The 12,336-nt window shown below is 48.0% G+C and overlaps 1 protein-coding gene across 5 annotated transcripts in view; it reads left to right on the forward strand.

The window, feature by feature from the left end:
* Positions 1-11,184, forward strand: part of SLC22A18 (solute carrier family 22 member 18) — a 45,625-nt gene extending 34,441 nt beyond the window's left edge. For 2 of the 5 annotated variants that reach the window (XM_042835905.1, XM_042835904.1), the window contains exons 9-10: positions 7,172-7,273; positions 10,389-11,175. In XM_042835905.1, coding sequence (XP_042691839.1) covers positions 7,172-7,273; positions 10,389-10,568 — 282 coding nt within the window. In that variant the 3' untranslated portion in view covers positions 10,569-11,175. Of the gene's footprint in view, positions 1-7,171; positions 7,274-10,388 lie in introns of all 5 variants that reach the window. The other 3 variants (XM_042835903.1, XM_042835902.1, XM_042835907.1) reach the window with 3 other exon arrangements.
* Positions 11,185-12,336: the final 1,152 nt, after the last annotated feature.

Below are 12,336 nucleotides of genomic sequence, written 5' to 3' on the forward strand. Positions count from 1 at the left end.
GTTATTTGGAGAAAGAGGCTAATAATTCTGCAGGAAGAGCAACAGATGGCTATAACGGAAGGCAGGAATGCAAGGCAAGCAATATCCTGAAGGAGGGTGGTCTTGTTAGAATGCCTTGCTTTCCTGGGCAGTGCCGCAGAGTTCCTGTGTGATTCAGAGGATTTCCCCATCTGTGAAATAGCAATTTTAGTCCCTTGTGATCTGGATCTGGCATTGTGTTGGTCTCACACCCTAGCAGAGCAGCCAATAGGCATGGTTGTGCATCCATGAGTGGGGTCAAACCTCTGGATCTGGGCAACCTTCTCTGTTGCTGCTCTGGGAGGGGGATGTTTGGTGGTCTGTGCCTCAGTCTCATGTGCTTCACACTTGCTGTCATTTGCATTGGGAAGGAAACCAGTTTTGCTGCTGCAAGTGAGGTGATCAGCAGCTGCTTCCCATAGCACGCATCTGGCCCAAATATGAGGTCTCATGGAGGCCTGCTCTACATTAGTCTTCATGTGCCACCTCCTAGACCAGAGTCTCTAGGATGCATTCAAGCCTTAGAGTTGTCCTCTGAAGCCTTTTTCCCCCTTTGAATGTAGAGAGCACTTTAAGAACTCTTTATGTAGATATACCAGTTGAATCTGATGGTTGGACTAGATGATCTTAAAGGTCTTTTCCAACCTTAGTGATTCTCTGATCCCTACGATATATGTCTGCATGAAAATCACATTGGGGATTTCTGCATGGTTATGTTGTTGTTGTTTCAAGCTGGGTATCATGGGTGATTATAGCAACAAAGGTGAAATGATCCTTGTGCAACCTGGAAGGGACAGCTTTGTGTTGATCGATAGAGCCAGAATGGTGCCGCTGGGTCTGGGATTTCTGTCTGTCTTCGTGCTGCTGTTTCCCAGCTTTGTTTGGTTGAAACTGCTGTAGATAAGGTTACCTGGCGTGCTGCACCAATGAGCCCTACAAATGGACACGGTCCTGGAAGGCCGCCTTCACTTTTCTCCCTAGCAAGTAATCAGATGTCAGTGCAAGCCAGGGACTTGGCCCTTCCCACAGTTCCAGGAGTTGGGTTTCATCCCATAGTGCCAACCATACCCATAGCCACGCTATGTGATCCAGCAGTGCCTCCAGACTCAGGTGCAGTATCTGCTTTACTGGGGAGGCTTTGCCCCAGGTGTTTGGCACAGAAATTGGCTGCTGTCAGCCAGGCAGCTCACTTTCATCTTGCCATGCAGTTTCTGTCCATTCTGTTCAACAGCATGTGGCTCTGGACTTCAGAAATGCAGGAGTGAAGCAGTTGTAAGTTACAAAGAAAATTCACTTTTTTAGGGTGGTGCTTTGAGGTTTGTAGTCCAGGCATAGGTTTGTGTCCTGACTTTCTGATCAGGACTCTGGTTGGAACAGCCTGCCTCAAAGGCAGTGGCTGAGCTGATGTTTTACGGGAGCTTTCTGCTACGACCACACTGGTGGGACGTGCATGCAGGAGATGTACTGCAGTGGCTCTGTCCCACCCCAGGGCTGCAGCCTCCATCGCTCCTCAGTTGGCCTTTCAGGTGTGTTTGTCTCTGTTGTGCAGCACACTGATACTGCAGGAGATAAAAATGCAGATTAGGGTGCAAGCAAATTCCACCCGACAAGGTGGGTGAATGTGATTAGTATCTGCTGACTGGCTTCCCCACTTCGCTTGCTAAATTATAGCTTTATTCATAACAAATATAATGTTCTTTTCAATGCATTTCATCAAGCAGATCCTCAGCTCTGATTTCTCATTCCTCAGTTTGCCCTTCTATAGAATATTGCAGGAGGTTTTCTCCAGATTGCTCTGAGCCCCTTCTCATTTGCCCCCCTCCTCCTGCAGCTGGAAATGGGCCACATCTGAGGGCCTTTAAAGATAGGTGTGGCTGTTGGAGAAGTGAAAAGGGGAAATAAAGAGTGAGCTGCATCCTGTTTACACCAAACATCCCTGTGGACATTGAACGCAGCACCCAGATCTGGTCTACAGGGCAGGAGGGCATAGTCACAGCCTCCTGCTCTCAGCACATGCCACCAAGGGGCTCAAGAGCTGCACAGGTTTCATAGAATCATAGTATCATTAAGGTTGGGAAGACCACCGAGATCATCCAGTCCAATCCCAACCCATTCCCACCACTCCCATTGAGCCATGTTCCTAAGGGTCACATCTCCATGTTTTTTGAACATCTCCAGGGACAGTGATTCCTGCTTTCCTCTCCTGCCCTGGGGGTGTTACACTCCAATTGCTTAACCTAATTTTTCAACTTCTCAGCCTCATTTAACCTGCTGTAGTGAGAGGCAGCCAACGCATCACCAGCATTTGAGTTTCTCACCCTTCAAGCCAGCTGCAGAGAGCCTAGAGAGCAGATGTGGAATCTCACTGAGTCAACCTGTCTACCTTCAGATAGGCAACCCAAGAACTTTGCCGTGGGTATCCCCAGGTCCTTGTTGTGTAGGGGGATCAGCACAGAAGCAGTTGCCCTTTGGAAGGTGAGGGCTTTGTCTCCGGCGCAGATGGAGGACATCTGTGAGCATCTCACTTCCAAAAGGTGGTCTGGGAGACCTGAGTGGCCCAAGCTTATGCATCTATTTAACGATTACCTGGGAGAAACCATCAGCTGCACCTATTTGCAGTTAGGCAAAGAGCATCTTCTGATAGCAGAGGATATGGGGCAGTCTGGGAGCAACCTGGGGAAGGGAAGGTTGGATGGTGCTGGAGAAGCAGAAAGCAGAGAGGGTGAATCACACTCTGCACCCCAACAGTGTGTGGCTGGTTGTGGGCAGGAGGAGATTTCTCATGGGAAACAATGAAATGAGGATGGAAGGTAGGGAGTAGGAGGAGTGCAGTGCCTTGCTCTGCAGAAATCCCCTTTGCTTGTGATATGTTTGAAGCAGTTTTGTCTGTTCACCAGAGGGTCTCCAGTGAGAGGTCTGAGAGCCCATCAGGGATGTAGTGCCTTTTGTCCTCCAGAGCTGTGATCCCAGGGCCTGTGTGGACAAAATCTCCCTCTTATTGAGTGCCTAGGAGGAGTGTGGGATGTCATTCATTTTTCCTCCAGAGAACGATTAATTTCATAGTCACGTAACATTTAAAATAACTGCATAATAGCCAGAAGCCGACCTAAGCTCCATCTTTTCTTGGAGTTGGGAACGCAATGGCATGGAGGACTTCCAGATGTAATACTTGTGTTTGGGAAAAGCTGCCAGAGGATTAGGCAAGGGGAATACCTGCAGTCCCTGGTTAGAATATGAAGTCACATCTGATGCTCAGATTTCCAGGCATGGACAGGAGGAACTTTCCTGTAAGGATTTTTTTTTTTTTCGTAAAGCACACAAAACAAAAACTGAAGGTGGGACAAAGGGGTAGGTGTTTATTACCCTGAGGACCGAGAAATCATAAGACATCTGTTCTGTTTACTGAGCTTAATAGGCATTGTTGTACAAACCCCACCTCCAGCCATGCAGCTTCTGGAGGGACAAGTTTGTACCAAGCGATTCTGGAAAGATGAGAGAGATTCCTGGAGGAGAGATTTACATTGCCTATCATCTTATCACCAGCCTGTCCCTCTTGCTTTTTTATTTCTCTCTGCAGCAAGAGGGATGATTAAAGAGCTAGGGATTTAATTACAGCCAGATTCGCCTGGGGGGAAAACCCACTCCGTGAAAGGACCTTGCAACAACAAACAGAAAGTTCTCCAGTTTCCTTGCTTTGAAGGATTTAGATGTGTGCAGGGGGGTGGAGGTGGGGAGAAGGCAGGCGATTAGGCTGCAGTTTGCAAAACACACGCTGCCTCTGCCCTGTGAGGCCAAGTGCTGGCTCAGCAGTTCGGCCCTCCCCATCTACTCTCCTTGCAGCCCAAACACCTTCTGTTCTTGTAAGGCGTGAATGACTTCTCATGTTCTTTCTGGCGTTGCAGTCTCCATAAAATAACTTCCTCCTTCTTCCACCCAGACCAGCGCATGGTTTTGTAACCCTTTCAGCCCAGCAGGACCGGTCCCCACTGTTTGGTGCCCACTCAGGTCTTCCCCAACCTGTAACCAGCTGTGGTTCTGCCATCCAGCACCACTTTGGCCCTGGGAACTTCTAGGCTGGAAATAGAGGTCTTGTTGCTGGGCTCTGCCCTCTGCTTTTTTCAGTGAGCGCTTCTGAAAGAGTCTGTAGGAACAGTCTCCTGTCCCTTGACCAGAGGTGAAAGTGGAGGACCAGCCAGACATCTGCTGGGCTTGACGGGACAAGGGGAAATGGTTTCAAACTAAAAGAGGAAGGATTTAGACTGGATGTAAGGAAGTTTTTAACAATAAGGGCAGTGAGATACTGGCAACCACTGGTTGCCCAGAGAAATAGTGGATGTCCCATCCCTGGGGACATGCAAACTCAGGCTGGAGAGGGCTCTGAGCACCTGATCTAGTGTAGGTGTCCCTGTTAATTGCAGAGGAGTTTGACTAGACAGTTTGTAGGGTCTGTCCCTATTCAAATGATTTTATGATTCTACGGACCTAAATTTTTTCTGCGTAACTACCTGGGGATGAATGCTGGTCCCATGCAGCAGGGAAACTGCTCTGCTGAAAGGTCTGTCAAAAACTAACACCTCAAACTTTCAAACAGCAAAAACCTCCTCCACTCTGTAAGGGACTGAGGAGAGTTGTTGCTGATATCAGCACATTGGCTCTCCCGGGTGAAGAGGAGCTCTATTGGATGAGGTGATAGCAGAGGTAGTTTTCTACATGAGCATCTGACCTAGTCTAGTGGAAGGAATCACTAGGGCTAAGCCAGCAGAAAGACAGGGAGATTTGGCTGTTCTGCATTCATCAGGAGAACTTATTTGCCTTGATAGAAGGAGAAGGGGAAAAAATGTGTTGGTTTTTCCTGCGACGTGTACACAGCCATGGGCAGTGCCTGTTATTTCACTTGCAAACAATTTCCTCTCCTTTTTGTTTATTGATGACAGAACACATTCCAGCCAGGTACACCATCTCTGCCCGGCACTTCAAAGGAGGTCAGGTTACAAAGCAAGCACCATCCCTGCGATTAACTGCAGTAGGGATGGCCTGTGGGAGCCCAAGTGGAGGCTGCAAGCAAGGAAAAAACCCAGAACTCTCTCCAGCATCCCCACTTTTCTAGGTTTTTCTTCCTCTTCTTCTTTCTCTGCAGGTTTAGGGAGCTTATTCGCTTGGACTAGGTGATCTTAGTGATCTTTTCCAACCCTGATTCCATGATTCTGTAATTCTATACATGGCTCAGGAAAGATCTCTGCTGGAGGTGATGGGTTTTCAGATCTCATTTCTGGGGCTGGAAACGTTTCTTGAGTGCCCAGCAACCAGAACTATTTCCAGCATCTAAATTCAGATGCAGGTAAATAGAGTCCAAACTCAGTGTGATGGGTCTTTGTGGCTTATGGATACATTGGCAGTATAACCACACTGGGAATGGGCAGCAAAAGCTGAGGGGGCCCAGTAAGCATTCGGGAGGCTGGGGTCCATATTGCCCAAGGATGGTTGTGTGGCCTGAAAGCAAGTGACGTGGGCTGATGCATGCCGCTCCCATGGTGATCCGAATAGGCTTCCCTTGATGATATACTCTGTGACTCAAGGACGGGCAGGGCCCAGGCTGCACCTCATGGTGAATCCCAGTTAAATGTACCATTCAAGCCCAGGCAAATTGAGAAACCTTCCCTCTGGAGGGGCAGAGCCAAGCTACGTTTGGGTGATGCCACCGCCAAGCGGAGTCACGCTGAGGGCGGGCTGTGCCCCATCCTGTGACTTGGCGTAGCCTGGGCAGGAGGGACTGAGAGGCTGCAAGATGTTAATGATGCTGCTTCGTTTGTGAGTTCTCAGCTTAATGAAGCGTGACTCAGCACCTCCTCCACCCACCTGAATCGAGTAGGAGCCACCAGGGCTGGCCTACTCTTCCTCCCACCTGGCCCATGTCCATGGCAGGGCATGCGTCCCACATGAATCAGGTCACCCCATCCATGTCCCAGCCTCACAATGTACAGTCCCCAAGCATACCAGGTGGGTGGCACAGCCTGGGAAGGCCATGTGGGCCTCGTGCCACTGTCGCACACATGAGCTGAGCTCCTCAGCCCTGCCCAAGGGTGGGACAGGGAACAGCAGGAAAAGCATGTTCTGGGAACCCAAATTTCTGCATGGCAGATGTGTCCCTGTGTCAAAATTTGCTTGTGTTCTGAGGGAAAACTAAGGGGTTCGTTGTGAGATTTTTCATTAAGTTGTAGCTTGTGGAAGAAATATTCAAATGGTACCTATTGCTCTTTAAGTCAACTTTATTATATTTTCACCCTGTTGCTATTTGCTTTTTACCATTTGTTCTTGTTTTAGCATTTATACTCTGTTTTCTTTTTTCTCCCGGATAGTTAGCCATAAATTAACATTTCTTTTTAATAACTTCCTTCCTTATTTATTTTGCACCAGTTTCCATTTGGTGGATTTTGGGTTCCTCCCTTAGGATTAACACAGTAAGGCTGAGTGTGGCATAGTAGTGGTCCAAGTCAAATCTGAGCACCAAGTTTTTCTTTAGGCTGCTCTCCAAAGCTATGTAAAAGACAAATACTCCTTGGGATTTACATTTTTACTCCTCCTTTCCACCCCCTCTCCCCTGGTTTTTGCTTAAAATCTGCAAAACCAGTTCCCCATCTCTTGTGCCTGCTTGCACTGCTGCGTCTGGATATTAGCATCTCTGTCATTCTTGTTTCCTGTATAAAATGATGAACTGCTCAATTTGTGTAGTTACAGTGTAAAATAATGGCAAGAGAAGGTCCAGGAGAGGAGGTGTTCTCCTCTGCATACAGTAGTGTGGTTCTGCTTTAGAAGATCTCACCAAGTGATTTCACAAGGAAAATCTCAAGTTAAAAAATTTAGTTTTATCAACAGGTGCCTTTAAGTAGTTTCAGTCAACACTGTTGATTGAGGAGTGACGAAAAGCTCATGCAAGCATCACTCAGTAGAGAGATCATCATCTGGCTTATCACTAAGATATAAAATGTTCAAAATCATGGTGAATGTCTTCAAGTCATTAAATGCAACAGTAAAGTCCCTTTTTCTCTTCCCAGGAAAGCAAGGAAACAATGCATTTTCTCTTGTTTATTTGCACTCTTAGCTTGTTTGCATCAATATAAGCAGGACTGATGCTGCCTATGCGCTTCTTCCTCAGGTTGTCCAAGGCCTAGTGATTGGAAAACTCACAAGCCTTTGCACGGAGCAGACCCTGCTCAAGCTTAGCATCTTCATCTTCGCTGGCGTGGGGCTGGGCATGGTAAGATTTGCGGAGAAGTCATCCAAGGGGCATTCCTCCATCATGGTTTGCAGGTGGGCAAAGAGCCTACTTGTCACTGGCAGTGCCACCATGGCTTTGCCAAGCTGTGCTTGGGGGGAGCTGGCCGAGCTGGGCCTCTGCAAACACACAGCGTTCGACAACGATAAGGAGCTGCGTGAGTAATAGCTGCAGGGATTACAGAGCAATAATCCCGCACAGAAACCCATGCATCCGTCCTGAGTCACTGGATTTGCACAGAGGTCCTGCCTTCCGTCCTCGAGTGGCCCCATTTCCTGAACTGCCCAGAAAGTAAATGCAGATTATGGGGAGGAAAACCATTGCGGTTGTGCTATACCCTGAGACAGCTGAGGATGTTGTCTCAACTTTTTGGCTTTGTTTTACTAATTCCTCCAAGCTTAGAGCTTTTGGGGAAGTAGGTAGCAAGGAAATAGCTTAGCTCCTCTGTTTTGGTGTTACCCATCACCGTTTGTGTTTGGATGGGTGAGAAGCAGCCTCAGAAGTCAACTGGGAAATCCCATTGACAGGGGCAGCTCTACCAGCAACACTGCGGCAACCAACAATGCTGCCCAAGGGATGGGATGATCTGGAAAGAGTAATTCCCATTTTCCACCACAGAGCCAGTGGTGGAGGGACACATGAAGCCAATGTGGCTGTGTAGAAAAGGGAAAGCGGGGAAGGGAAGTTGTTGGTTTGAGAGCTGACAATTACACCATGCCTGGAGGACTGTGGACATCCTGACAGCACGGCCTGAGGACAGGGGTCAGCAATGACGTCCCATGAGAGCTATTCATAGGCAGATGCAGCTGCTGGCCCCACTGAGCAGAGAGTCCTTATAAAGGATGTGACGGAAGTCTTTTGCTTTGTCCTAAGGCATAGTTATGCCCCATCCTCCCTCCCTCCTGCCCTCTGGTTCCCAGGCACTGGCTTTTGAGCCCAGCTGCTGAAACTGCAGGATCTGCCTTCCCTGCCTTGGCAATTCTCCCAGATCTGCACTGGTGGAGAAGGCTGATTTCTGCTCAGCTGAGGGTGGGTGACCAATAGTACACTTCACCTGACCCAATCCTCCTAAGGCAGCGAGAAGATATTTCCCAAGACATTCAGCCCTGGGTCTGCTCTTTCTGGCTATTTCCTTCAGTCTCCAGCCCGTGAGGACGCTCTTAGAAGGAGGGGGATCATCACTGCCTTTTTTTTTTTCCTACCACTGCTGTGTTGTCCTGCAATGACATTTGCCCTAACTAGGACTTACTCTCTCCCTGTCTGGATGTTTATGTACCAAATACCCGCTTCTCTGCCTTTGTTCTTCAGTTCCCTAAGCAGGAATTCCTAGTTCTTAAGCAAAACATAGGTAAAGTGCCCCTCCGAGGAGAGAAACCTTGCCATGTATGAGTCCAGAGGGGAACTAGAAATAAACCTCGCTATTTCCAAGTCATTAGTTAGCGATGGCTCTGGGCTGCTCCATCTTCTGTAGCCAAGAGGCACAGACCAGATTTTATGAGCAAGAATCCCAGAGAATGAAAGTTCTAGCTTGGCCAGTGACTGAGTTGTTTTCCAGCCACAATAACACACCTTGAGACGCGGGTGAGGGCAGAGACTTGCAAGGAAGCAGGAGTTTCCTTTTCATGCCCCAGAGAAATCTATTTATTTGACCAGCAGGGCTGAGAGCCGCTCCAGCTCCGCCGCTGAGGGATCCTCACCACTTTTGTTTTAAGTATTAAACAGCTGGAGGGATGTCTTCACTAAGAATATGTGCAATAACAAAATCATTACTCTCCCTAATTATGCTCGTTAATGTGCGCCTCATGGCCGGAAGACCTATTCCAGATTACTGAATTTGATGAATTTATTAGTAAGGAAGCAGAAGAACAGGATTAGAAATCCCAAAGGTATGGTATTACATAATGCTCCAGGTTCATTTATTTTGACAAGCTTAGTTTGGTTTTAATTACTTATGATAATGAACTGAAATGCCTTCTCTAGGCTGTTTTGTATAAGTAATGGAGGCTTCCTGAAGTACACTGCATGCATCTGCTGCAGAACGTCTCCTTAGGACTTGGACAAGAGACAGAGTCCTGGGGGAGGGCACGGGGATGTCACTAATTCCCAGACACTAAAAATACCCACGGCAGTGCTGGAGAATATACTGCTAGATTACAGAGCAGGGGCTGCTCCTTGTGCTGCATCCTTAGAATGATTCCCAGCACACAAATGGTGGAAAAATATTGGAAAGGAAGGAAAAAAAGAAGGGAAAAGAAATAGGCAAAAATGAGAGAATGCAAAGGAAAAAAAAACAGGGAAAGCAAAGAAATCCAGGGAAAACCGTAGAAAACAAGGGAAGACCATGGTGAACGGGGAAAAGCAAGGGTAAACAGGTTGATACAAGGGAAAAGAGAGGAAAACAAGGAGAAACAGTGGAGAAAGAAGAGAAAATGGGAAAACAAGAGCAAACAGGTTAAAACAGTAGAAAATAGGAGAAAACGGTGGTAAACAGTGAAAATAAAGCTAATACAACAGAAAACAGGAGAAAACAGCAGAAAAGAAGGAAAAAATGGAAAAACAATGGAATGCAAAGAAAAATCAGGGAAAGCAAAGAAATACAAGAGAAAACAAGGAAAGATCACGTAATACAAGGGTAAAGAGTTAGATACAAGGGAAAAGGGGGGGAAGCAAGGGAAAACAGTGGAAAAAAAGAAAGGAAAATGGGAAAATGAGCTAACAGTTGAAAATAGTGAAAAATAGGGGAAAATAGGGGAAAACAATGGAAAATAGGAAACGAAGAAGAGGAAAAACATGGATAAACAGGTGAAAACAATGGTGAAGAATTGAAAACAAGGGAAGATAAGTGAAAACCAAAGAAAACAAGGGAAATGTGATAAAAGGGTGGGAATCAAAGGAAAGTGTGGGGAAAGCGCTAGAAGAAAAAGGATGGAAGACCTTGAGATGGCCAAAATGGAACCATCACAAATCAGTTGTGTCTCCCACAATTTACCTAAAAGTCATAGATTTGACTTAAGATAGTTTTCTGTATTGCTTCTTGCTGCAAAGCTGCTCTCTGTGCTCTCTGATGATCCATGTTCCACTGTGTCTTGTCACTTAGGCCCTGATGAAGACCATATGGCATTACTGCATCATCGTGGTGCCGCTGGTGTTTGCCTTTAACGTGCAAGGCACCATCACTGACAGCATTCTCACCAAGGCCGTGCCCTCCTCTGACACCGGTAAGGCTCATCACAATCATCAAACTTGTCTTTTTCCCTTCTTTGGGTCCATCAGGTAGTGGTGTTTGAACAATGCTGAGTAAGAGTCTTGCTCCCAGGCCACCAGGCACTGGGCACCTTCAGCACCATTTGGCCTGCACAAGGTGAGGTCCCCAACCCAATAGGCATTGCTCTTCATGAGCAGTTCCCTCACAAAGCAGACACTGAGTCCAGTGTCATCATCCCTAACTCAGCACCAAGCCATCTGCTTTACCTCTCTCCCTTTTGGCCATGTTTCTGTGAACAGTCACTGCATTTCTCTGTACGCTGGGGCACAAATCTTCACACATGCAGTATTTCTTCAGTCGACAAAGATACTTCCATGCTTCAGGATCGTACTGAGAATCAGATTTAGAGTCCATTAATGAAGTTTATAAAGCACTTTGGAGATGCTTCTGGATGAAGAGCTTTTCTAAATGTCACTCCAGAAGTTTATTTGTAGAATTGAAGATTGCCTCTGCTTGTCCTTCATGGCAGGAGAGTTGGGCTAGATGACTTTTAAAGGTCCCTTTCACCTCAAATGATTCTCTGGTTTTGTTATGAATGCTGGGATCCCGCAGCGTTAAGGCACAGCGCTTCCACCTGAGAGAGAAGCCCTGGGTCTGTATGGAGGCAAGGGATGGGGTGTGCCGGAAGCAAATCTGCTGCTTCATGGCTTGGAGCAGCACTCATCAGGGAGGGGGAATGTTGGAGGAAGGGCACCAAGGGGCTCCAGGGCGTGAAGCAAGGCTGGAACTCATCCAGATTGTGCTCAAAGGGGCTTTGTGAGGAAAAATGGAGCATTGCTCGGCTGTTAAAGCCAGCCTAGAGGCGAAATTCAGTCAGAGAGGAAAATGGGCTTAGTTGCCTCACCCTGGTCCTCGCTTGCGTATGTTGTTACGACAGGATAGGATGGATGCAGATGGGCGGGATGGAGACAGCCCATGGGGTGGCAGGAGGACATTTTGGGACACTGGGAGGTTATGGGCTCTATTGTGCCCATCCATCCCAGGCTGATGCTGTGCCACGTGCTCCTGGATCAAAACCAGGTATGATGAGGAGGGGCACAGCTGGCATGGAGGATGGCAGCATTGGAGGAAAAGCATCTTCATTGGTCCTTCCTGCCCCTTATCCTTACGACATGCTTCCTCCTCTCGGTGTTCACCAAGGAGGAGGCTCTGTTCCCAAGCAGGACGGGAATGTCTGGCACAGCAGAGCCGTGGCCCTGCAAGCTGCCTCCCTGCAGCAGCTGTGGCGTGGATGTCCCTGGGGGCAGTGCCGCCATGCAATGACGCTCCAGCAGAGGGTTACTGCTCCAAAGGGACAGCAGTTAAAGCTCCTTCCTCTGCCAACCCAAAACTGGCTCTGCAGAGGACCCATTTAAGGCCACTCCTACAGAGGCTGATGAATTCCACAGAAGGAAACAGAGTGAACATGATTTCATTCGTTTCCCTTTGATATTTTTTTTCCCTCCCCATCTTCAAAGGCAGGAAGGGAAAATGTTGCACGGCACACATGTGTGCTGCTCCACTGGGTGTGTGAGCTGGTGGGAACACAGCCCCAAGCCAAGGCGGGCCCACAGCCACACAAGCACTCCTTGTCCCCCGAGAATGGGGGTCTTGTTACTGCTTTATGCATGGAGGCAGGGAGGAAGCAGAGCAGGGCAGCATCCTGGACCTGTATCTCGTGATTTGATTTGCACATCAGGCACAAAGCCTTAGGAGAAGAGCCTGCAGCGAGGCTCAGCCACCATCCTCCAGAGGAGAGGAGAGGAGAGGAGAGGAGAGGAGAGGAGAGGAGAGGAGAGGC

Source organism: Centrocercus urophasianus, unplaced genomic scaffold (genome assembly GCF_019232065.1).
Source record: "Centrocercus urophasianus isolate 14NV4802_14NV808 unplaced genomic scaffold, USGS_Curo_1.0 seq_556, whole genome shotgun sequence".
NCBI lineage: Eukaryota > Metazoa > Chordata > Aves > Galliformes > Phasianidae > Centrocercus > Centrocercus urophasianus.